A 25042-nucleotide genomic window follows, 5' to 3' on the forward strand; every position below is an offset into this window, starting at 1 on the left:
CAGACTTGTAGATCAGTGGAACAGAAGAAAGAGAGCCCAGAAATAAACCCTCATGTCTGTGGTCAAATGATCTTCAACAAGGGTGTCAAAACCACACAATGGGAAAAAGAAAGTCTCTTTAATTAGTGATGCTGGGAAAACTGGATGTCCACACACAAATTGGACCCTTACCTTATACCATATACGGAAACTAACTCAAAATGGATTAAAGAACTTAATGTAAGACCTACAACTATAAAACTCCTAGAAGAAAACATTACAAAAAAGTTTCATGACATTGAAATTGGCAATGACTTCTTGGCTAGGACATTAAAAGTACCCATAACAAAAGCAAAAATAGACAAATGGGACTACATCAAACTTAAAAACATTTGTGCATCAAAAGAAACAATCAACATGGTGAAAAGGCACTCTATGGAATGGTAGAAAATATCTGATAAGGGGTTAGTATCCAAATATATAAAGAATCCTACAACTCAACCACAACAAACAAGTAGCAAAGGACTTGAATGCACGTTTCTCCAAAGAAGATATAAGAATGGCCAAGAACCATACGAAAAGATGCTCAGCTTGGCTAATCATCAAAACCACAATGAGATACAACCATGCAGTCATTACAATGGCCACTATTAAAAAACTAGAAAATAAAAATATTGGCAAGGATATGGAGAAATTGGAACACTTGTGCAGTTACTGGGAATGTGCAGCCACCTTGGAAAACAGTATGATGTTCTTCAAAAAAATTAAAAATAGTTATGATCCAGTAATACCACTTCTGGGTATACATCCAAAAGAATTGAAATCAGGGTCTCGAAGAGATAATTTGCAAAGCCATGTTTGTTGCAGCATTATTCACAATAACCAAGAGGTGGAAGCAACTCAGATGTCCATTAGCAGGTGAATGGGTGAAGAAAATGTGGTGCATACATACAATGGAATATTAGTCAGCCTTAAAAAGGAAGGGAATTCTGATACATGCTACAGCATGGGTGAATCTTGAGGACATTGTGGTCAGTGATATAAACCAGTGCCAAACAAATAAGTACTATATGATTCCACTTCTGTGGGATTCCTAGAGGAGTCCAGTTCATAGAAACAGAAAGTAGAATGGTGGCTGCCAGGAGCCAGGGGGAGGGGCCAGGGGAAGTTCAGTGGCTACAGAGTTCTAGTTCTGCAAGATGAAAAAGTCCTGGAGGTCTTTTGCACAACAAGATGAATGTACTTAACACTACTGAACTGTACCCTTAAAAATGAGTGCAATGGTACATTTATGTCATGTGTTTTGATCACAACTTAAAAAAAAAATTTAATGAAAAATTGGCAACCATAGTGGCAGTAAGGTGGTGGTAGGTGACGGTGATGACAGCAAGCTCAGGCACTTGGGTAGAAGTTGGGTTCTAGGAGATGAGTAGGTATGACAGCTAAAAAGTGAAAATGGATTGCCATTCCTTTCTTCTCAGACTTGTCATCCTCAGAGCCTCCAGACAGATCACTCGTTACTGGCTCATTCTTTATATTTTCAGATATGTCACCACCATTTACTAGAGGACTATCCAACTTTTCCTTCCACTGCCGCATGTGTGGAGAGTGATGTTTACACAACACATGGGGTCAACAGCTGGGAATCCCAGGCAGTTGGAGGCATCAGACATCCAGGATTCCTGCTGCTCTTGGAAACACTGAGCTGCCCAGAGGCCAGAGGATCAATACCCTCAAGTAGCTACAAATCACTAGCGGCTGGGGGTTGGGAAATGGTGTTTACCGGAAGCCTTTGACATACTCGACTCCACTTGAAGCTGCTCTCCATCTTTTGGTCAGAAATGACTCTTCAGTTGTCAATTTACATATTATTCCCCATAATTTTCCATAATTTAAATCTCAGGAGGTCACCTTATATAGTATTTGCTCGGCTATTTCTGAAATTTCTTCATTGTTAGGCCTTTGTTTAATAATAAATTCTTATGTTAATAGAGACATGAACAGCACTATCAGTTCAAAGAGATGAAGCGACTAAAGCTGAAAACCACTCAGATCAGGGTTCAAGCCAAGAGGTCATAACAGAGGCTCAAAATTTGGGGATATCAATTATCAGCATTAGACATGGCCTAGAAACCCAGAAGTCAATGCAAAAAAGGGAAACAACCAACCAGAATTTTGAAGTTAAACCGGCAATAGTCAGGGAGCGGGGCATCAAACAGAGGAGATACCTCTTAGAATTTATGTCCTCCGGCTGTGCATTCAGTTGTATCCCTCAAAAAGACATACTGAGGCCTGAATCCCTAGTACTTGCGAAGGTGACCTTATTTGGAAACGGGGTATTGGCAAATGTAATGAAGTTAAGATGATGAGGTCTTTAGGGTGAACCTTAATCCACTCTGACTGGTGTCCTTATATGAAAAGGAGAAGAGACAGACAAGAACAGCATGTGATGAAGAGGCAGGCACTGTGAGGTGTCTACAAGCTAGGGAGCATCAGGGATTGCCGACCGTCACCGGAAGCTAAGAGAGAGGCATGGAACAGACCCTCCCTCAGAACCCCCACAGGGTACCCAAGCCCACAGACATCTTGATTTTGGATTCCCAGACTCCAGAACTATGAGACAATATATTTCTGTTGTTTTAAGGCACCCAGTGTTGGTACTTTATTACAACAGCCCTCAGGAACTAACACAACTACCAGAGCCTTGGTCTCTGGCCTCTAGATGAAGTGCTCCCTTTTTGGCATGAAGTAAGTAGCTGAGAGCATGGCATAATGGGGGGTAACATGTGCACCTCAGGATGCAGACCAGGTGTCACCAACCAAGAGCAGCTTTCTCAGCAGTCGGAATCTTTACCTTCACCCTTCATCAAATAAGGCCATAAAAAGTGAGTTTTATAAATTTGAGATTTTCTTGGAAGAAGAGTTTCTCTAAGCCCTTCCAAATTTTCATTATATGAATGATGGACCCAAACCAGATCACTTTCAGAAACCTTGTTCTTTGCCTCATTCTACTGGCACTTGGGACTTTTTATAAATTACCTTAAGTCTCTCTTGCCTCTGAACAAACATAAAATGACTTGTCTACATCGAGTTGTTGGTTATGTCATTCAACATTGTGCTAATTTAGAATTACTTTCATTACATTTTTTTCTCATAGCACTCTGTAAGACAATCCCTCAATTTTAAGAAATGGGAAGGTTTGTAGGGGAAAACATGCCCAAATTGGGGAGAAACTCCCCCTTCAGCTCAGCCTGAACTCAGCACACCCAGCCCTATGCCTACAGTGGGGACTCTATCCTGTTTGCTTTCTGTAATCAAGAGAACAATTTTTTTTTTAATGAACAGCAATTTTTTTTCTTTAGATCCTCTCGCAGTATGGGAAACTGGATTGTTATGGTTCTAAGGAAAAAGTATGACAGACAATTGGTTTTCAGTTTTATGAATAGTGAAAGGACTCTTTCGTGGCTGTGTTAAGACTATAAGGAATGAAGTCTATAAGGAGTGTAACCCTGTGTGTACCTAAACTCAAATGTGAATACACTGGAGGTGTTGTCATTGCCTTGACTCCTTTTGGACTTACGTTTAACACAGTCCATCTGTTCTTTATTCTGAGTCTCAGTCCATATACTTTGGATTTAAGGACATAAGTGAGAGTGTCAAGGGTGACTCTTGGTTTCAGGTTCATCTCTTTGGATGGATGATGGCAATATTCGCTGAAGCAGGAAATATTAGCACAGAACCCTTTTCAAAGGTAAAGATCAACAACTCCGTCCTGGGCATGTTGTGATGAGTGTGAGACTGAGTGGAGACATCTAACGGCTGCATGTGTACATCTAGAGTTCAAGAGTGAGGGCTGGCTCGCTAGAGATACAAATATGGATGGTCAATGTAATTTTCACGTAGCGCCTGCCTACCTCATGTCAGGCACTGTTCTAGGCATGTGGGATAAGTCAGTGAAGGAACCAGACAAAAATCCTCACACTCTCTGATTCTTCGGTTCAAGTGATGTTCTCTGTATGGACATCACAGTGCAAGTTGTGACTCTGGGTGAGGTTATATGGAGTGGAAAGAAAAGAGATACTAGAACCTTGAAGAATACTGTTTAATAACTGCAGGTGCTTTACCGTAAGCGCAACACGAATAATCTCTCTCTGATTTTCTCCATGTAAATTTTGACTTTGGGTTTTGTTACAAATAATCAACACTCTGTCTGTCTGAAGTTCAAGCTCCCAACAAGAGAAGGTCTGATTGGTACAGCTAGTCAACCTCATTCTTTAGGCCAGAATTTCATGTCTCTGACTGTTTACAATGCTGGTCATCCCTACAGAAAGCCATCAGCTTTTAGTAGGTCCAGATCCAGACCAAACCACAAAGAGGGCCACCCTGAAATGTGACTGGTTTCCTAAGACAACCCCTTCTTCTCCTAACTCTCCACCCTGGCCTCTGCTCTGGAGAAGCTAGACCCAAAAGAAGATGTGGAGCAGTCAAAGAAGGAACCGTGTTCCCTCCCTGGTTCCAGACCATAAGTTACACATATAGCTCTGTGGGGTCAGGGTGAGGGGAAGGTCTGAATCGGGTAGGAGCCTGGATTGAACTAGATTGATTTTTAATAAAAGGTGGCCAGAAAGTTATGGAATTTGTTTAAGAACAGCAACCAGTCTTATTTTGATTTACTCGTAATTCTGCTTCCCTGTTCTTGAGGGTTAATGAGCTCATTCTTGGCCTTTTCTTATATTCTACTCGGTATGCTTGCTCAGGAGTAGGCACAGTGGGAGATGGGGCATGTCTGACATTCACACACAGCCATATGACAATCGCATATTTTTTACTCAGATATTAACAAAAGAATGACTTAGATTATTTCTAGGAAATGAGAAATGTACATGCGTGCTATTTGGTTTGATGTTATTCCTATTTCCATTTTGCTTTGCATAAAATATGTTGATTAATGTGAATTTTCATAGTGCATCTAATAAGCCTTTTTATCAAAGTCTGCAAAATTGAACAACTCTACAATCTGCCATAAGCATACTCAGGAATGGTACTTAGAAAATGCATGATTGTTGCCTGAAGAGGAATTACTTAAGGAGACAGAACACAGCTGAGGTTCAAGACCCAACGTGGGGACTACAAAATACATGTGTTCCATACCTCCAATATAAAGTGTGGTTTTTATTTTATGACAGATAGCATTCCTGATACTAGTTATATATACACAAAAGCGGAACAAATCAGGAAATTTACTATAGATAATGTCACACTGTCAGAAAGAAGTTACAAATAAGCAAAGGGAAGATGCCAGGATGAACCCTATGGCTGGATGGGTCTTATGAACTCAGTTTATTTTAAGATAGAAGATGGATAGATACATAGATACATAGACACATGGATGGATACATATATGATCTAAGGTTATGTAAGACCCATCCATCCATACATAGGTGGTAAGTATAGATATATGTGTATAACACAGTTTTATATACATCCGTGCATTCCCTAGCTCTTTCCTCTGAATGAGCCTAGAAGCAGTGACATACCAGTAACAACAAGCAAATCCAGTGCCAAGGTTTCACTTCTAAATACCATTCTCCAGGAAAGCAAATCAGGACTCTTTGTGGAGAAATGGCTGATTCTCGAGCTCAGTCAGGGGAAACACAGGATAAGTCTTAAGTATTTTGTGGAGCCCGGAAAGTAAGGAAGAACTTTTAAAAAAGAAACGAAAAGAAAAAGAAAAAGTATATCGAAAGAGTAGAGAAACCAACCGATGGCCAAAGCAGGAACAGTTTGAGCAATAGGATAAATAACAATAGTATTAGATTATTAACCCAAAGAATGAAATAAACAACCAAAACCCATACTTATGTATAAATAAATGATTGAATTTAAAAATGGAGAAGTGCCAACTCTTCCTCACAGAATAATCCCAAGTAAAAAGAAATAGAAATAATAGAATAATAAATGAGGGAAATAGAAAATCGCCATTAGAACATTACAATTACAATTGCAGCAGGCGAGATCTACTGGTGGATGCTGAAATTAGTGTGAAACTCGAAGAAGAAATAGGGAATTTGCATGACCTTCAAGTTTCTCCCTTCAAAACTTTCCCTTTTTTAATTATTCTGATGGTTTTAACATGTGCCTACAAATTCTTTGATACTCCTCCCTCTTAGAAGATAAACCTTAAGTCTTCTCTCCATGACTGGGCAGGAGTTGGTGACTTGCTTCTACCTCAGAGTGTAAGGGAAGGGTAGTGTAAGGACACCATAACATTGGAGTGGAGAAACGCTTTACCCCTGGTTACAGTTACCATCACCAGTATTGAGGCTATTGGTGTCATGTTCCCCCTGATATCATGAAATAAGCCTATCATCTCCATGATATTCTTCTCCCGAAAGTCATAACCTCCGTCAAATCATGAGAAAACATCAGACAACCCCAAATTGAGGGACACTCTACAAGTTACCTGCCCGGGACTTCTTAAAACTGCCAAGGTCATTTATAAACAGGGAAAAGAGGAGAAACTGTCACAGCCTAGAAGAGCCTCAAAAGACATGATGATGAAATATAATGTGCTACCCTGCATTGGATCTTAAAACAAAAAAGACACTGATACAAAAACTGGGGAATTCCAAATAAGTTTTGCACTTTCGTTAAAAGTATTTGACCAAGGTTAATTTCTTACTTTTGATAAATGTTCTATGGTTACATAAGATGCGAACATAAGAAAAAGCTGGGTCAAGGGCATACAGGAACGCTGCACAATCTTCGCAACTCTTATGTAAGTTCAAAATGAACTCAACATAAAGTGTTGTTTTGTTTTGTTTTGTTTTTAAATAGGATAAGAATTCTCTATGGTAAACTCCAATAACACAACATAGAAATATAAATTGGCTGGTCTGTGGCCTTGTGCAAAGACACATACATCTGCGAAACTTTATACTGTGAATATGTTGTATAGAATTTATAGTTAATTATGCTTTTTTGATCTTAAAAAGTTGAGAGCATGCATTTTATCAGGAGCCAAACACTTTCTATGATTTTGTTTCTAATAGAAAATCTGAGAAGACTTGTCGTTTCTCTTTCTTCATCTTTATCAGTGAAATAACCCATCTGAAATTGGGAGACTTGTTTCTGCTGGTTAATATGGCTGCTTCCACCTTGTAAAGAACCTAAGAAAAGGATAAAAAAAATGAGGAGAAATATCACAAATGGGCTGCTTGGGCCTGTCCGTGGGACACCACTGATTCAGCTTTTTTGTTCTCCATCTCATCACCATTGTGTTATCTTTGTCCTGTGTGTGTAAATGTATGGTGTGAGGCCACAGGGCACAGAGTCCTGCTCTTAATTTAAAACATGCCATCTTAATAGAGAAGAGATGCACATAAGTAGGAAGTTATGGCGTAAAGGTCTGAGCACTGAGGTTGAAGAAAATGCAAAGAACATCAGGGAAGACATGCCTAACTCAGATTGGAGGCAGGGAGGGAAGATGTCTCTAAAAATGATGAATCGAATGTTGTTAGCAAAGCGAGAGAAAATATTCCATATTCAAGAAATGGCAGGTACAAAATTGCAGAAGGAAAAATGCATCTTTTGCTTGAAAATGTTGTTTTGATGAGGCCGTATAAAACAGTTTTTTTTTTCAAGATTTTATTTATTTGTATGACAGAGAGAGACACAGCGAGAGAGGGAACACAAGCAGGGATAGCGGGAGAGGGAGAAGTAGGCCTCCCGCTGAGCGGGGAGCCCGATGCGGGGCTCAATCCCAGGACCCCGGGATCATGACCCGAGCCGAAGGCAGATGCTTAACGACTGAGCCACCCAGGTGCCCCATAAAACAGTTTTTTAGAAGCTCAGGCTCTGGAATCAGAAAGATTGCGGTCACACCCCAGTGCTCCCACTTGCAGCCATGTGACCTTGGGCAGCTGATTTAAGCTCCTGTGACCTCAGTTTCCATATCTGTAACATGCTAGAGCATGGAGCTACACCCAAGAGCTGAACTGGGGATTGAGTAATGTTAGCGACGCAAAGTGTTCAGCATGGTGTCCAACGCTCAGGTTTACTACTTCAACTCCCAGTTACTGCTATTCTGAGACATCTTCCTGGAGGAGATGGTTTTTGAGGGAGTGTAGAAGGAAAGTATGTTGCAGGCGGTGGGCGGGGGAGGGTAAGGTATGTTGGGAGGCACACATCCGTGATCTGAAGTAAGACTGTAGGAGGGACCTACAAGCCAGTATTGTTGGTGTATAAAGGGCAAGGAAGGCAGGGGGGGTGGGGGGGGTCATTTATATCATGCTAAGAAGATTCCAATTGCTTCTATACACAATTGACCATCCTTGCGTTACTTTAAGGACCAGGAACATGATGGTGTTTCTTTTTCAAGTGAAAAGAAAAATGGGAATCAAGGGGCAAAACTAAGATGGAAACCCAGTTAGGAGGGTTTAAGGAGTGGCATGAGATTAAAACAAACAAACAAACAAACAAAACCAGGCTGCATGAGTGGCCGCTGGGTTCAGCATCGTGGGAAGTGTGGGTAACTGGTGAGAGCAGCCCCCTGCCCCTGCCCCAGGTGCTGGGAAGAGACCTGAACCAGAGAGGATGGAAGATGAGTGGGGAGTGAGTGCAGAGGTTGGTGAATGCAGATAACTCTTCTGAGAAGGAAGTTTGGAAAGGGCAGGGGATGGGGAGGAACACTAGATCAGGAGGAATGTTGGCCCTCTCTGTGTAAATCAAGAGTCTTGGAAAAATAAACAACAGGGCAGCGAAGGGGCAGAAGCTGGAGAGTGGGAGAGGTTGCGTCCTCTGTGTTCATCCCCACTTGCTGAGATAGGAGCCTTTTCCTGCAGAGCTAGCACTTACTGAGGCATCGTGAGAGCTTTGGTTTTTATAGCACATTTCCCTTGAGTAATTCAAATTACAGGCAATATGCTATCTCACTTATATATCTAGCATTTATATAAAAGAAGGAAGATCCTCATTTTTCATTTGAGAACGTTGAAATCCAAAGTGGTTAAGGGATTATAAAACTGAGCAAAAATTTAAATCCACATCTTCTCACTTTTTTTTACTGTTTTTATGTGGACGATGTTTTCTCCTATGTTTTCTAAATCAAAACAGGGAGGACAATTATGTAAGCATAAATATATATACATACACACACATATATACACATAAATGTACATATATACACATACACACACAGACACATACATATATATACACATACACACATATATATGTATATATGTGTATATATATATATATTCTGAATTCCCTTTGGTGTGGGCTTTTTCCTATTACTTACTGAATATTCTTCTCATAACATGAACCAACTATCTAGTTTACATGGAATTCTAATGCAATTTCATCTGAAGTGGAGCAAAAAAACACATTTTTTATCATAATGAACATGTTTCTATGACTCAGTAAGTTTCCTAATGGAAACAACTAGGTCTCGGTTGAGTAGCACAAGAGAAATATAATGTAAAATAGAGGTGTTTGGGACCTAGAAAAAGAAGCATACAAAAGCATCCTGTGTTCATTACTACTATCTCTAAGAAACCATTAGGTCCATTAATAGGATTTCAAGGGACAATCGTATAAGTAAAACTTACCCATTTGACATAATTTGGTATTCTGGTTTTGATGGTTTTATTTTTCCCCTCTTAATAACTTGTTAGCAATTTCAGCTAGCCTAGCCCTGTTGCAACTGGTATTCACATTGCTTCACAAAGTAACCTTCTGAAGGACATTTCAAGCCTGTAAGATCTTAAGTTTGGGGCTGTGTACATCTTAGGGATGTCATAAGACGGTATAAAAGTAAGTGCTCTGCTGGTCTCCCAAATCAGGAAGCACAGAACAGCCACCTAATTCCCCAGGGCACCAACTCCTCCAAGAACACACCCCCTCTCCCCCGTTTTCTTCAGGGGCATGTTGTAAGGATGAATGAGTAACACCTCTTGAGTCTGTAGAGAGATGTAGGAAAAGAAACACTGCATGGCATTAATCAACTGATGTTAAAAGCTACTGGGAACATTTTGGGGTGCCAGCTATCATATTAAAATGTATCTTTTATGGCCCACAAGCCAAGAAATAGAGCCCCCCAGTGTGTATCAATAAAACCCCAATTTGACCTTGTAAGTACTGGATGTATTCCACATTTTTTGTAAAAGGGGGGGGAAGAATTAGCGACTTAAAACACTTTTTTAAGGGAAAGATTTTTTATTGTGTATAGTTGTGCTGTATTATATTCAGTCATGTGGCTGACCGCCTTTTGCCCAGGGCAAAAAAAAAAAAGGAAAATGTCCTCCCTTCTAAGAAAGTCTTTATTGGACTCAACAGCCTAGTGAGGAATATTCTTTATATTTCAGATCGAGGTTTTATAGGAACACCGGGATGCAGGGATATTAATAAAGACCAACATATTTGATCATTACTCCAGATATTCCATCTGTTTTAACCCAGAAGGCATGCAGTTGGGGCTGTAACATCACAGATGCAGCACAGCAAGAGAAACTTGCTGGAGAAATAGTAGTTTATGCTTTAGGAAGAGTCTCAGTTCTGAATTACTGTGTCATGTATACATCCAGCAAAACTGGCCAAAGCCATTGTTTAAAGAAGCAAAGAGAATTCAGCCTTAATTGACTCAGGTGACAAAGAGGAACTTCTTTCTCCAGATTGCCCATAATGTGGCCATTTTTCATAGATCGAACTGCCAAAAAATACTCTTCAGCTACATTAACCTTCAGGTCTACACACATTTTTCAAACTAGTGTGAGCTAGATTTTAAAACGAGAATCCGTTCCCACATCTGAACGCCTTTTAAATTGTTTTCTTTGCGAAAAGCACACCAGAAATTACCAAAATTTTTATTTAACATAATCCTTCAATTCAGTTATTTGTTGCAGCGTTTAGAAAGGAACTGAAAACTGAATAGTGTTTGAATATTTTAACAGAAGAAAGCAAGGCTGGAATATGGAAGATGGAGGCGATGAGGCAGAACAGGGTATGTGTCATGCAGAGCAATTACACCCAACTCTCTTGAGAAGCACAAGGAAAGCAAAAGGCTTTCAGCCGCCCAATGTGTAATGATATCTCCGCAAGACAGATGCTGAGCCATAGAATAGCACTGAGCTTAGATGACTTATATATTTTAAAGCTCAAGGTTTGAATTTTTCTCTTTGATTCTGATTTCTATTTTGCAAATGTGTGTGTTTGGTTTTTTTTTAACCATGTGGGTCTTTTACAAATCTATCATCTGATCTATTCGTTGCAGCCAGACTTCGTGCTCCGTTGAAACCATTATAAACTCCTTCCTTTGTGCTGGTCTTTACATTAGCTTTTTCAACATAAAGACTAAAATCTTGGGTTCACTATACTAGGTTCCTTCCATTCAAGGGTTATGATCTTTGAAATGATTTTTAAGTGAACATTTACAATTACATTTACTATCCGTTAGAAGGTCTTCTTTTTTGGTGTGGTATACTGATCTTAAATTATTATCCTGTATATTCAGCGTAATCCATACTACTCACTCATTTGCATCAAAGTACATTTAATCTGTGCTTAAATGCAAGAAGGGGGAAGAATTTGGATAAAAGGGTTTATCATGTATTAAGAAACTTGACAGTGGCTTCCAAGGACTAGGCAGTACTTTTCTCTACCCTGGCTGCCTCATCTTCGTCCCACCCCGCACCCTCCACGCACACACCAGTCCCATCTTGCTCTTTGGCCTTTTTTTTCTCATTTTGTATCTTGGCCAAGATCATGGACTAGGGAAGGAGAAATGGTCCAAGTTATGGTGATTCATAGCAGTGGACTGAGGTTTAGATGATTTTGCTCCACTCCACCAGCCCTTCTTTTTTCTTTTTAACTTTTTACTGGGTTCTATTATCCATATAGATAAAGGCATTTTGCTGAACTTTTACCAACTGAACACACCTAGCACCCAGATCAAGATCAACTGTCTCTTAAGAGCCCCGCGCCACATGGCCCCGTGGTCACGATGCTTCACCCCACCCCGGGATGACCACTCTCCAGACTCTAAGCAGGATAGAGTAGTGTCACCTGCTTTTTAACTTTCTATAAATGGCATCATTCAGGATGTCCTTGTTTGCTTTGCCAGGACTCATTCATTCAACATTAGTTCATAAAATTCACCCAAGTCCTCGTGCTTGGGTGTAGTTTATTGACTCAGATTCATGCATATGCCACAATGGGCATTTGAGGTGTGTATGGTTTGGCACGGCCGTGGCTGGCGAGGCTGTGGTGTGCGTGTGGGCATGTTTCTGGGAGCTGTGCACCTAGGAGAGGATTTGCTGGGCTCCTGGCTGTGTGTGTGTTCATCTCCAGATGATGCTGCTTAACTGTGAACAGCAGAAAGAGCACTTGGCCACCACTGTTCCCAAAGAGGCCCCTTCCTGTTTGTAGAAGATTCTAGCCAGTGCCTCCTCAGTGAGACCTGATATGTCTGCCATCCACGCATCCACCCATCCTTGTCTGGTTTAACGGGCCTGTTGGCACATCTGTGGAGCTATGATGCCTGACATTTGGGAGGATTTGCAGGATCCTGAAGAACCTTCTGTGTCAACAAAAAGAGCTTCTCCTTTGCTCTTTGTGGTCTTACAGTTTCATGATCAATTCATGATGAATTCTAATTCATTTATTCACAAATGGTTATTATATTTCTACTCTCTAGAAAGTACCATAGACATAAATTAAAAACAGGGGCACCTGGATGGCTCAGTTGGTTAAGCGTCTGCCTTCAGATCAAGTCATGATCTCGGTCATGGGATCGAGCCCCACAGGGAGCCTGCTTCTCCCTCTCCCACTCCCCCTGCTTGTGCGCGCTCTCGCTCTGTCAAATAAATAAATAAAATCTTTTTTTAAAAAAAATGAAGTAAATTAAAAATAGAATCTTCTCCCTGAGTAGTTTACAAGTTTGGGAAGGTATAAATAATTCTAACACCAAGTAGAATGAGATGAGTTCCATTTTAAAAACATACAGACAAGGGGACTATATTTTAATACTGGTAACCTACTTACGTTAAACATCATATTCTAGGATATTTGATTAAATACTACAAAATTTTATGCCTAAACTTATTCTAAACATTTATCAGTTCACCAATGGTAGATGTAAGCTCAGGTTAAATGCCACAGAGTCTAATTTTATTCTCTCCTGTGAATCCAGGGACACTTACACTCCACACCAACAAATGTATTTGATCAGCAAATGGATACTTTCTGCTTATCTCTCTACCCTTCCAGATAAACCTAAAATCCTTTCTTTCATTTGCAAGTTACCTGCTAGAGAGTTTAGTTCTGCCAATGATTGTGTAATTATTCATTCAACATATGTTTGTTTAGCTTACTTTGTGTCAAATATTGCAGCCGGCCCTGAATATGAATAATGAAACATATACACCTGGTGCAAGGATCCTTGTCCTAAGATGCTTGTCCTCCTAGCACTGACAGTCTCGGGGTAAAGAGAAACAGTGTCCAAGTCACCACACGCTGGAATTTCAACTACTATATGTAGTAGATTTAATAGTGTGCCCCCAAAATTCGTGTCCACCTGGAACCTCAGAATGGGACCTTATTTGGAGATTAGATTTTTGCAGACATGATCAGTTAAGATCATATTGCTTTAGGGTGGACCCTAATTTAAATGATTGGTATCTTTGTCCAAGAAAAGAAAAGGAGACTCAGATAGACCCACAAACACACAGGGAAGAAGGCCTTGTGATTTCAGAGGCAGGTAATGGAGTGATGCAGCTATGGCTCAAGGAACACCAGGATTGCCAAGAAGCTGAGTCAAGGAAGGACTCTTTCTTAGAGACTTAGAGGAGCTCAGCGCTGCTGACAACTTGATTTAGGGCTTCCAGCCTCCAGAATACTGGGAGAAGCCTCTGGAAATAAAAGTAGCACCATCTTTTTTTTTTTTTCTCTCTCTCTCTCTCCGTTTGCTCCTCACCTTGAGCTCCCAGCACTTTGTTTGTACCTCAGCTGGAATAGCTATTATATTTGTCATTACCTGTTTATAGACCCATCTATTCGTTACAACGTGGGCTCCATGAGAGCAAATACTGTGTCTTAGTTATTTTTATATCCCCAGAACTTCACAAGGAACCTGGCCTCTGGGATTAGATTTATAAGTGACTGCACCGATATATAAATAAATGAGTCAGCAAAGGCATGAATTAAATACCTCATTTCTGCTCTTTCTTCTCGGCCTGTCTTTGGCCTTATATAATTGCCTTTCTCTCTGGTCTGACTTAACATATTAACTGCTTTTTCTTTTTCCTGTGTGCTCGCCTTACCACTGACAAATATCTTTCTACCAGTTATGCCAATAAATTTTTGGAAAGTGAGTCTCTTCATCATGAATTTCTTTTTTTATATATGGAGCCATTTTTTCTTTTGTTTTAAGATTTATTTATTTATTTGAGAGAAAGAGAGAGGGAGAGCATGCGCGCTGGGGAGGAGCAGAGGGAGAGGGAAAGAGAGAATCCCAAGCAGACTCCCTGCTGAGCGCAGAGTCCGAGGCGGGGCTCGATCTCATGACTCTGAGACCATGACCTGAGCCGAAACCAAGAGTCAGACGCTTAACCGACAGCCACCCAGGCTCCCCTGAAGCCATTTTTTAATTGCCTCTATCTCATGGGAATGCTAGCAGTGTGTGTTTTGCACCTTTGGGAACTAATTCTTCATCACGCTCACCATCATAGCCATCAAATGATTGGGAGCATGCTATGTTGTGTTCCATTTGGGGAGAGGGGAAGGCAACAAACAAGTCTCGCCTTCTCTAAGTGAGGTCACCACCTAAGTCAGAAATCCACAGACAAGCCCCCAAATTAAATAAGACATACACTGGCTACAGCAAAATATCTCTATTATATAAAACAATAATGTAAGAACAGTTTCTGAAGTTGATGAGAAATGAGGCATGTTTTCTGAACTAGAACTAAGACTATAATCTCACTATGAGCTCACAACCAATTAGACAACTGAGCCATATATTGTATTGACATTGGATGTTCCCCCAAACGCAGCGCTCATGTTCTCTCTGGCCAGTTTGGATACCTCCACTTGGGGAGGAGAGAAGAATTGCCACCTTTCTTCCTGTTATAAAAGTTATAAAAACGTTCTCAGCCTCCCCTGCTCCTCTTTCCACAAACCGGAGACAGGCTGTAATTATAAAGTAAAAGCGTACCCAGCAAGGGATGAGAAGATGATAGTGTTTGAAACATGCTTCCCGCACCCCACCAGAAAGGCTGCCTGAATGTGATGGACCTTTTGAACAGGAACAGTGCTCCGAGACGCAGGCTGGAGGGAGGAACAGGAGATGGGCTGGGATGGAGAGGTTAGCCTCGTCTATAGAGAGGTCTGAGAGAAGGGAGTCGTAAAGAGAAGTAAGGGAGGTCAGCAAGAGAAGTCAGCCTTGGAGGAGGAAGAAGGTGCAGTGAAAAGGGGTAGAAGCACCCTCTTTAATTTTTCAGGCCAGGGTTCCGCAGGCCAAATCCGTCCTTGTGGCGGCTCCTTAGCTCAGCACTGGCTCCAATTAGTGATGTCAAGTCTCAGGCTCCCTGAACTCTAATTTGTAGAAATACAAAATTATATGAAAAATATAAAAACCATCTTGTAGATGGATAGATGATAGATAGATGATGAATACTGTTTGCTTGTCATTTCTTGCAAAGATACTTTATGGCATATAATGTATTAATTCCCAAGCATGTTTACAACGAAATAAAGAAGCCTCCCTGTAGGTACCAAATGTGTTGTTTCCATTTTGAGCTTTTCTTTTTGAATATGCTAGAATAAATGACCTGTTTTCTTGACATTTTTGCTAGTTACAAATATTACCATTTAGGAAACTTAGGAGTTTCATTTATTTTTATTCTTTTGGTTTCCTATTCCAGCACACATGTGTATAAAACATATTTTATTGTTATATTATTGTATATGCTAGAGATAAGTAAACAATAAAAATAACATTTGGGGTGAAAGGGGGTTTGTATTTAGGAATAAAAGAACCTAATTTTTTTCTTCTAATTATTTTCTCTGGTTTCGTTTTTTGCTTGGTTCAGTTTGGGTTTTGTTTTCCCGGCGGTTAAAGCTGGAGCGCACACTGAGCCCGTAGGCAGTGGGTGTGAAAGGCACTGAGTAGGGCTCTGCTGCCATCTACCGCCCATAATGTACCAGCTCATTGTTCCCCTGATGCAAAAAAGCTGACAGTCTGTGACTTGAGAGTACGATAAGTTCCCCCCTTTCCTTCTTTCTATTTTTTCTTTAGTTAAAGCAAAGTGAAGCGAATGCGGACACCAAAGAAAAGCTCCCTTTGCGACTTCGAATCTTCGAAAAATTTCCAAACAGACCGCAAATGGTGAAAATCTCAAAGCTTCCTTCAGACTTTACAGTTCCTAAAATCAGGTATTAATGTACTTATTTTGTTGTATATGCCCCATACACTGTCAAGGATTTATCTTAAATCTGATTCAGCCCTTCTTTCAAATTCATGTTTGAAAGAGGGTATTTTTTTTTCTATTTTTAAGTTATTTCTTTTGACCCCTTTAAGCAATATATTCAGAACGGTCATTTGCCAAGACGAGAAAGCTGCTCCCTCCTGCTTCTCCCTGAGATGCCCCTCGGGGATTCCACTCCCCAGGTAACTGACACAGGTGCTCAAGGTTGCAGGTAGACCCCAACCTCTGACCTTCAACTGTGGAAGGATAAACTGGCCTCTTGTGGCCTTTTATTCTCAAGTAAATAGAGAAATGCCACCAGCCAGGTTTCTGTACTACTGTAGCAGCATTCATGTAGAATGTCATGTCTGATGACGATATAATTTGCCTTCCACTTTTTCTTTTTCAAGTTTAAAAATTATTTAATGCAGGGGCGCCTGGGTGGTTCAGTCGTTAAGCGTCTGCCTTCAGCTCAGGTCATGATCCCGCGGTCCTGGGATCGAGCCCCGCGTCGGGCTCCCTGCTCGGCGGGGAGTCTGCTTCTCCCTTTGGCGCTCCCCCTGCTTGTGCTCTCTCTCTCTCACTCTCACTCTATCTTAAATAAATAAATAAATAAATAAATAAATAAATAAATAAATAAATAAATGAATAAAAATCTTAAAAAAATAAAAAAATTCTTTAATGCATCTTAGACAAAGAACAAGTATTGCATTATAAAGACTTGCTTAAAAGCATGCGAAGTCTGTTGTCATTGCTTCTTTGTGCATCATAAACAACATAACTATTACGGGAGAGAATGGCACCTCGTTACTTCTCATCCTTAACTCAGTGTTCTTAATTTAGCATCGATACAACCTTAGAAGGAAAACCCTGGTGACATGGCTTGCCCAACACTCTCACCTCAAGTTCTAATAGCTCCTCATCTTCCATTTTTAAAGGAAAAAACATGGCATTTCCCACTTAAGCTAATTTGATTTTCTACCACTTTGCCTTTCAGTGAAGCATTTGCGTAAAAGATACTTTAAAACACTTATTTTTGATAGTTAAAGAATATTATTTAAGTTGTAGCTCAAAAATTACAAATAGAACCAAAATAGTTGAAATATGACATTTTTTATTTTTTAATTTTTTTCAGCATTGCATGTCCACTTAATTTTAATTTGTGCTAAAATCCACATAGCATTAAATTTACCATCTTAACCATTTTTAAGGGTACAGTTTAGTACATTCATGTTCTTATGCAACCAACATCCACACCCTTTTCTTTCTATTGCAAGACCAAAAATCTATACACATACACAAAAATAACCCCCCGTTCCCTATAGTGCTAACCCCTGGTTCTACTTTCTGTCTCTATGAATTTGACTTTTCTAGGTACCTCACGTAAGTGGAATCATATACCATTTGTCTTTTGTGAATGGCTTATTTCACTTAGCATAATGGAAATATGACATTTTTTCCAAGATTTTATTTATTCATTCATTTGAGAGAGAGAAAGAGAGCGTGCATGCAGGTGGGGGAAGGGGTAGAGGGAAAAGAAGAGAGAGAATCTCAAGCAGACTCTGTGCTGAGTGTGGAGCCCAATGCAGGGCTCAATTCCACCATCCTGAGATCATGACCTGAGCCGAAATCAAGAGTCAGCTGCTTGACCAACTGAGCCACCCAGGTGCCCCAAAATATGACATTTTTATGTAAGTAGTTCTAAAGACAATTCTGGGGTGGGGGGGCTTGTAAAAATATGAGACTGGTTATGGTGCCATAATATTTAAAATTCAAATGGAAATACATTTGCATTTCTGATTTTTAAAAAATTTTAACTTGAAAATAGGAAGTATAAAAGAGCCACAAATTAGATTCAAGATTAGTGGTTATGTTATTTGAATTCTCACCAGGCTCTGAAGATCAGATGAAGCAAGTTTCTTTTGAGTTATTTTGAGTCTTTCAATGTAAAATTATCTCTTGAAGATTCTTATGAAGAGTAGAAGTCCGAGAGATGAACTAATTCTTCCAAATCTTAGAGGGGATAAAAAAGTATTACCACAATGAGATTGAACAAAATACCATCAATGACTGAATATTATTGCTTAAAAGTTATTTCAGGGACATTACTTTTTTTTTTTTTTTAAGAAAACTACTGAAAATTCAGAAAGCTTTCTCTAAATTAATTATTTTGCCAATTAAATCTAAAAACCACTCTTAGCATGATGTGTCATATTTTCTATGAACATCTGTCCCCTTTATCTGAGCTCAGGCAAACGCGTCATTGTAAAATGCCATCACTTGGTCTATTTCATTAACAATGCTTGACATGTGTGTGTACTTCATTTGCAAAGGGAAAGTTTCATGAAGCAGTTCATCGATCGCCAGCAACAGGACACCTGCTGCCTCTTACGAAGCCTTCCGTCTACCTCTTCCTCGTCATGTGATCACTCCAAACGGTCTGCAATTGAAGACAACAAATACATCGACCAAAAAGTAAGAATCTTAAGAACAGAGAACAAACTGAGGGCTGATGGAGGGAGGTGGGCCAGATGGGGGATGCGGATTAAAGAAGGCATTTGTTGTGATGAGCACTGGGTGTTGGAAGGAAGTGGTGAATCACTGAATTCTGCTCCAGAAACCAAGACTGCACTAAATGTTAACTAACAAAATTTAAATTAAGAAAAATTAAGACTCACTGCTTCAAATTACCGAAGTTTTCTTAAGCATGTATGTCAGAGAGAAGAACTACATAAATGCCGGTGTATATGGGGTCCTGAAATCTAATGTCTCAGGAGAATAACGAAGAAAATAATTTTGTTTGTAGAAGAAATCGTTAAACCTAACATTTGTAAATTTATGAATTTTAAATTTTGCATTTGTCCACATCAGCTTTTGTGCCATGCCAGATAGCAGCCCTGTGACTTTGAGAGGTAGAGAGCCTCCCCAACCCCGCATTTCCTCACAGGCAGAAGACTCTGATTGCTAACGGTCAGCCCAGGTTTAACAGTATGCTATGTATGCTGTCTGTATGGCATGCTGCCTGTTGCAAGAGACCCTGTTTATTCTAGTTATTACACCAGCGAGAAAAACCAGAGCAAGTTTCTCTAAAATCAGTCAAAATAGCTACCACGTGCTTAGTGTGTGGCAGGAATTATCCCTATGCATGCTGTGATTTATCTATTTATCATTGAAAAGTAGATAGGGAATTTTGTCCCTCAGATTCCACAGTTAGAAAATGAAAGATTGGGGTGCCCGGGTGACTTGGTGGGTGAAGCGTCTGACTCTCGGTTTCAGTTCAGGTCATGATCTCAGGGTTGTGAGATGGAGCCCCACATCGGGCTTCACACTGGGCATGGAGCCTGCTTAAGATGTTCTCTCGGGCGCCTGGGTGGCTCAGTCGTTAAGCGTCTACCTTCGGCTCAGGTCATGGTCCCAGGGTCCCGGGATCGAGCCCCGCATTGGGCTCCCTGCTCTGTGGGAAGCCTGTTTCTCCCACTCCCACTCCCCCTGCTTGTGTTCCCTCTCTCACTGTGTCTCTCTCTATCAAATAAATAAATAAAAATATATATAAAAAAGAAGATTTTCTCTCTCCCTCTCCCTCTGCCGCTCCCTCCCACTCATTCTCTCTCTCTCCCTCCCAAAAAAAAAAAAAAGAAAAAAGAAAAGAAAAGAAAGAAAGAAAATAAAAGATCAATAACAGAATTTGTAAAAGATCTTGAACATTCGAGTTCACAAAAGCATCTAATTCACTTGCAAGTGTTTTACTTTGGAAGTCCTAGTTTACTTTTTTATTCCTTTGAATTGTGGCTGCCCTTTTTCTGTTGCTTATGGTCAAATACATATTTCTGTATTATCATGGGAAAATTAAATACCAGCTCCTTCATCCTTCAAGAGTCTCTGTTCCCGCCACCCCACAAGGATTAGCCTTTCGCCCTATCTGTGCCTTCCTCCTCTGCTTCTTTTCTCCCACCCCCTCCCCACGTCTCCCCTTTCCCTCTCCCCAGCATCCAGTCCTCTGCTGCAGTTCCGTGATTTTGTTCTCACCTATTATGACAATGATTTCCTTGTAGCGTGTCTCTTCTTGTTCAAGGGTTTCCATTTACTTATTTATTTCAGTCACCTACAGATGTTATTTCTCTCTCCTCCAACATTGCAGAGGACAAGTCTGATGCCAATGTCATTTTTTTTTTTTATTTGAATGTAATTAGGTTTTTCTTTGGTGGGTGGTTGGTTGGTAGGTTTTCTGGTTTGAGGAAGCTTTTAAAACTTTCTACATATCCTGGGAGTTCAGAAACTTTACCAGGATTTACTTTGTATGTCTTTTCTCATCAGAACTACCCTAACTGGGGAGTCTTTTCTGTTTGCAGACTGAGATATTGTCAGGGAAATTTTCATTGATTATTTGTTCAATGATTACTTTTCCATCTGCTCCTTTTTTTCTCTTACCTGTTCCATTATGATTGCCGTCTCTCTGTTTTTCTTCTGTGCTTTGAAATAATTGTTCTACTTGATCTTCCAAGCCACTAAATTGATCTCATTTGAGAGCTTCCTTTGCTTTTAAATTTTGAGTGGAAAATCACAAAATGCGTGCACACGAACACAATATCCTTAACCCTCCTTAAAGACTTCAACTGTTTTTTTAAAAAATACTATTAAATTTGTCACATTTCTTGTCTGCAGTTATGTTTCATTCAATACTATGCACAGGGCATAGATGCGAAAGTGCATGTGTCGGTGGATAATTAAGTGGGAGGATGATGGCCTGGTTTCAGCCAAGCAGCCTGAAATTGCATTTTACATACTAGAACACAGATTGTTTATTTGTAAAATTTATTTCAGAAGCACACTTTAAGCCAGAGGTGTGGAATGAACCCCCGGCCTGGGCTGTGGTTCTGGCCAGCTATCTCCAGGAAGAGTGCCGAGAGCTGGTAGCAGTTATGCCCCAAAGTGGGCATAAATCCACCACATGCTCTTTCAAATCACTAAGCACATTATCCCACTGAAAACACAAAATTGAAATTAGCCCATGAAAATTTATTTTCTGTCTGAAAGCAAACGTGATGTTTCTCACACTTCCTGAACAGAGCATTTTGAAATTGGTGAGGAAGAAAATAAAGAGGTTCTTGGCAGGTGTGGGGGTGGTTGGAGGGTGGTCTGAGGAGAATTGGGCACATTCTGTGCACCCCTCTGGGTGCCCACTGCCATCCCTCCTCCAGCAATCCCTGTGTTGGGTCACAGTCAGAGAACTTCAAATGCCATTTCTGATTTCCTTAATGTCCTTATATTTTTGTGGCTTCTTCCTACCTTCTCATTTGACAGTTCTTTTTAACTAACCGAAAGGAAGATAACAATTATAGTTTTATTCTGTAATCTCACCATTGAGCCTTTCTTATAATCTCCTAAAATCTAACGAACTAGCAAAGACACTGCTCCTCGGTGGTATCCAAGTCACTCGGCATCTTAAAAGAGACTAGAATTTTCTGAAGACTGCAGGCAGTCCCCAAACTATAAGGTTGGCTGATTCCAACACACCATATGTGATCTCATATGAGGAAAATTATCAGTGATGGTTAGGTTATCCGTCATCCCATGCAAGCCTGTTGGCCCACGTATAGGTAACCCTACAGTTGGGCTAATGTTATTTAGCCCCTTGTGAGCTTCATTCTCTGGGTCCATGCTTCAGCTGGGGAGGTGGGAAGAAGAGAATATATTTTCCCTTCATCTCAGGAGCCGCTACCCTGGTGTGGCAGCAGTAAGATTTGTTACATGCTACCATTCCTTCTTAAAGCTTTGGCTTTATTTATGCCTCTGAGAAAGTCACCTTCACTCCTTTCAAGTCCCCAGTGTTTCCAGCTTCAGCTGCCATCAGCCCCTGGCATTCTTCATAAACACTTGGAACTTGTCTTTGTTGAGGGCCATCATCAGCCAGGAACACCCGAAACAGAGAAGCCCACTTAATGACTTTCAGCATGAGGCTACAGAAATCGAAGAGGGAGCAGTCTGGTATTTTGTATTTTTAAATATGCCAAGCCTTTTGTATTTTTATTAAGAACCCCTAAAGCAACATAAAATCACAGAAACACATGACAAAAATCCTGAACAGAGACCATACCTCTCTCAGCTCCTCTGGTAAAATATTTTTCAGTGAGCACTTGGAAATTTCTGTGACAGCCCCAGCTGCCTTTGGAAATGCCAGACTGTGTCAAGTGGATGGCAAGGTTTCTCACTCGATGTGAAGAAACTCCCCCAGCACCGTCCAACACAACCTGGGGCTGTTTTTCCTCAGAGTAGTAAGAAATAGAAAGTAAATGAGCGGCTGCCTTATCCATGGTTCCCATGACATGAAAAAGAGGAACACTAAAATAAAACATTTCCCTTAATGATTACCTGTAAGGAGAAACTTCTGACTCTGGCTACACTAGAGGGAATCATTTTCCTCTTGCTAAGGAAAACACTGAGTGCCCAGGAACATGAAGACCGTAAGTAAAGGGATTAAAAAAAAAAAAACAAAACTGACAACAAAAGGTGGGGATGTTTTTGAGTAAGCAATGCAGGAAACGAGGAAACGTGAAAGCACTTGCCAGACAGGATTTTCTCTCAGTCATTACCCTGGCTTTGAACAACCCTAAGTAACTCCATGGCAACCTCGCTTTGCAGAAACCGTGTTCTTAAAAATAGCTCTGATTACCTTTATCACGTCGTTTAAAATACCTGTCCTTCCCGCATAAAAAACGAGCAAACAAAAACATAAAAATCTTTAAGTTACTGATACAGATCCTAAAGGAACAGAATAGGAAACTGTGCTTTCCCACCTCTTCCTTAGGGTGAATGGCTGGCCTTCCAGACTCCGTAGAAATGGGCATTCCCAAGGCTAATTACCCCATCCCTCTCTCTTCCCGTTTCCCCCACCTGGGCCATCAGCCAGGGGTTCCCTCCCCTTCTGATTAAAGGATAAACCTGCATCTCTTGAGAGGAGTTTTTCTAGTTTCCAAGCAGAAGGTAATGGTTTTCTACTCCGTTTTTTTGTCCATATTATTGAAACTAAACCCTGGGTTTCTTAAGTAGAGTGCTTATTAGTAAATTGAGATGTGAACTTGCTTTTCCAGTAACCTTGGTAATGGAAGCAACGCACTCAGTCCTCCTGAGTGAATCATTTCAGCGAAGTCAGGGTTTCCCACCTTCCCCCACTCCCCATGGTTGGATATGGGGCCTCTCACTGCCCTTTAGCTGAGCTCCCCCATCTTTCTGCCCTGCTGTCTTGGCTGCCGTGCCATGTAGGGGATGGGGGGCAGAACCTCACAGTGTCTGGAGAACATGAGGGAACCACACAATCACATCAGCCCGAGAGAGACAGATGGATGAGGCCTGTCCCAGCAGCCCCCTTGTGAGTGCACTTCCGAGTATAGTTTCGGAATCATATGATAAAGGACAGAGAGTATTTCGCTGACAATAGGGCAATGTCTGTCCTCTCTCACCTGCCTCCTTTCTGCTAAGCATATAGCAAGTTCCCTAGTAAGCCTTCACCATTATCAGCCAACCCATGTACAAAAGGAGGAAAGTGATACAAGTTATTACTATGTTTGCTTTACCCTTTTCATTTCCGTAAGTCTTCATGCTCACTCAGTCATTCAGCAAATGTGGAACACCTGTTATTCAGCCAGCACTCTTCAGGGCCATGGGAATTCAACACTGAGCGAGATGTGAGTGGTGCCCTTTAGAAGCTTGTGGTCTAATGGGAAGAAACATGTGTAAATGCATGGAAGCAAAAAGTGCTACAGGAACCCCAGATAGGACTCCCTCCACCCCCCTTACAGGAGCAAGAAGCTTGAGCAGTGTAAGAGGAAGATGCTCCAGAGAGAAAAGCATGCAGAAAAGTGCAGGACGCAGAAGATGCTTGATCTGACTGTTCGTCGTGAGAAGCAGAGCCGAAGAGTGATTATGACCATAGTGATAAGTGATATAGGTTCTGATCCTCATCTATAAAGTAGAGATAATTCTTATTTTCAGGGTTTGTTATGAGGATTAAATAATATGCCTAGCATTGCACTGGCAAAACATATGTGCCTCTGATACCAGATAAGAAAGGTTATTGATACTAAACCATACCATGAATTCATAAGCAAATAGACATATTCATCAATAAAGATGAAGGACTTTTACTTAAACAAATTAACCTTTGGTTGTAACAGTCTAGTTAAGCATGGTATATTAATCGCCAGTTTGTTTTCTTTATTGATCATGAATCTGGTTTTTTTTAGTTTGCTTTTTTATGATATTTCAGTGACTACCCCCATTGCCTATATAGTGTCTTAGACTATCAAGAAGTAAATTAAATTGCTCTGGAAAGATTTACTCTTTACAAAGCCTTGTTGATTGCCAGACAACATTTTGTATTTTTCTGTGATTATAGAGTGTTTGAGGAGTTGTTCCAGTAACTGTACATAGTAAGTTACTGATCTATAATTTCCAGGATAGTTTACTCACCAAAAAAGAGAGAGAGGGAGAACAGCCTATTTTCATCTTTAGGGCTTTTGCTCTTCTGAAAGAATTTTCTAAAATAATAGCTTAGCATCTCTGCAGTGCCATTCAAGACTTCTCTCTAGGAGAAGAGTGGGAGA

The 25042-nt window shown here is 40.5% G+C and overlaps 1 protein-coding gene across 1 annotated transcript in view; it reads left to right on the forward strand.

Annotated features, from left to right (window-relative positions):
• NALCN (sodium leak channel, non-selective) overlaps positions 1 to 25042 on the forward strand; it is a 312103-nt gene that overhangs the window by 211533 nt on the left and 75528 nt on the right. Inside the window, exons 16-17 of the mRNA XM_064585923.1 lie at positions 16274 to 16410; positions 18776 to 18917. Coding sequence (XP_064441993.1) covers positions 16274 to 16410; positions 18776 to 18917 — 279 coding nt within the window. The remainder of the gene's footprint in view (positions 1 to 16273; positions 16411 to 18775; positions 18918 to 25042) is intronic.

This window comes from Mirounga angustirostris, unplaced genomic scaffold, assembly GCF_029215605.1.
Source record: "Mirounga angustirostris isolate CCGP_5_RB_7025 unplaced genomic scaffold, mMirAng1.0.hap1 SCAF_3, whole genome shotgun sequence".
NCBI classification, from domain to species: Eukaryota; Metazoa; Chordata; class Mammalia; order Carnivora; family Phocidae; genus Mirounga; species Mirounga angustirostris.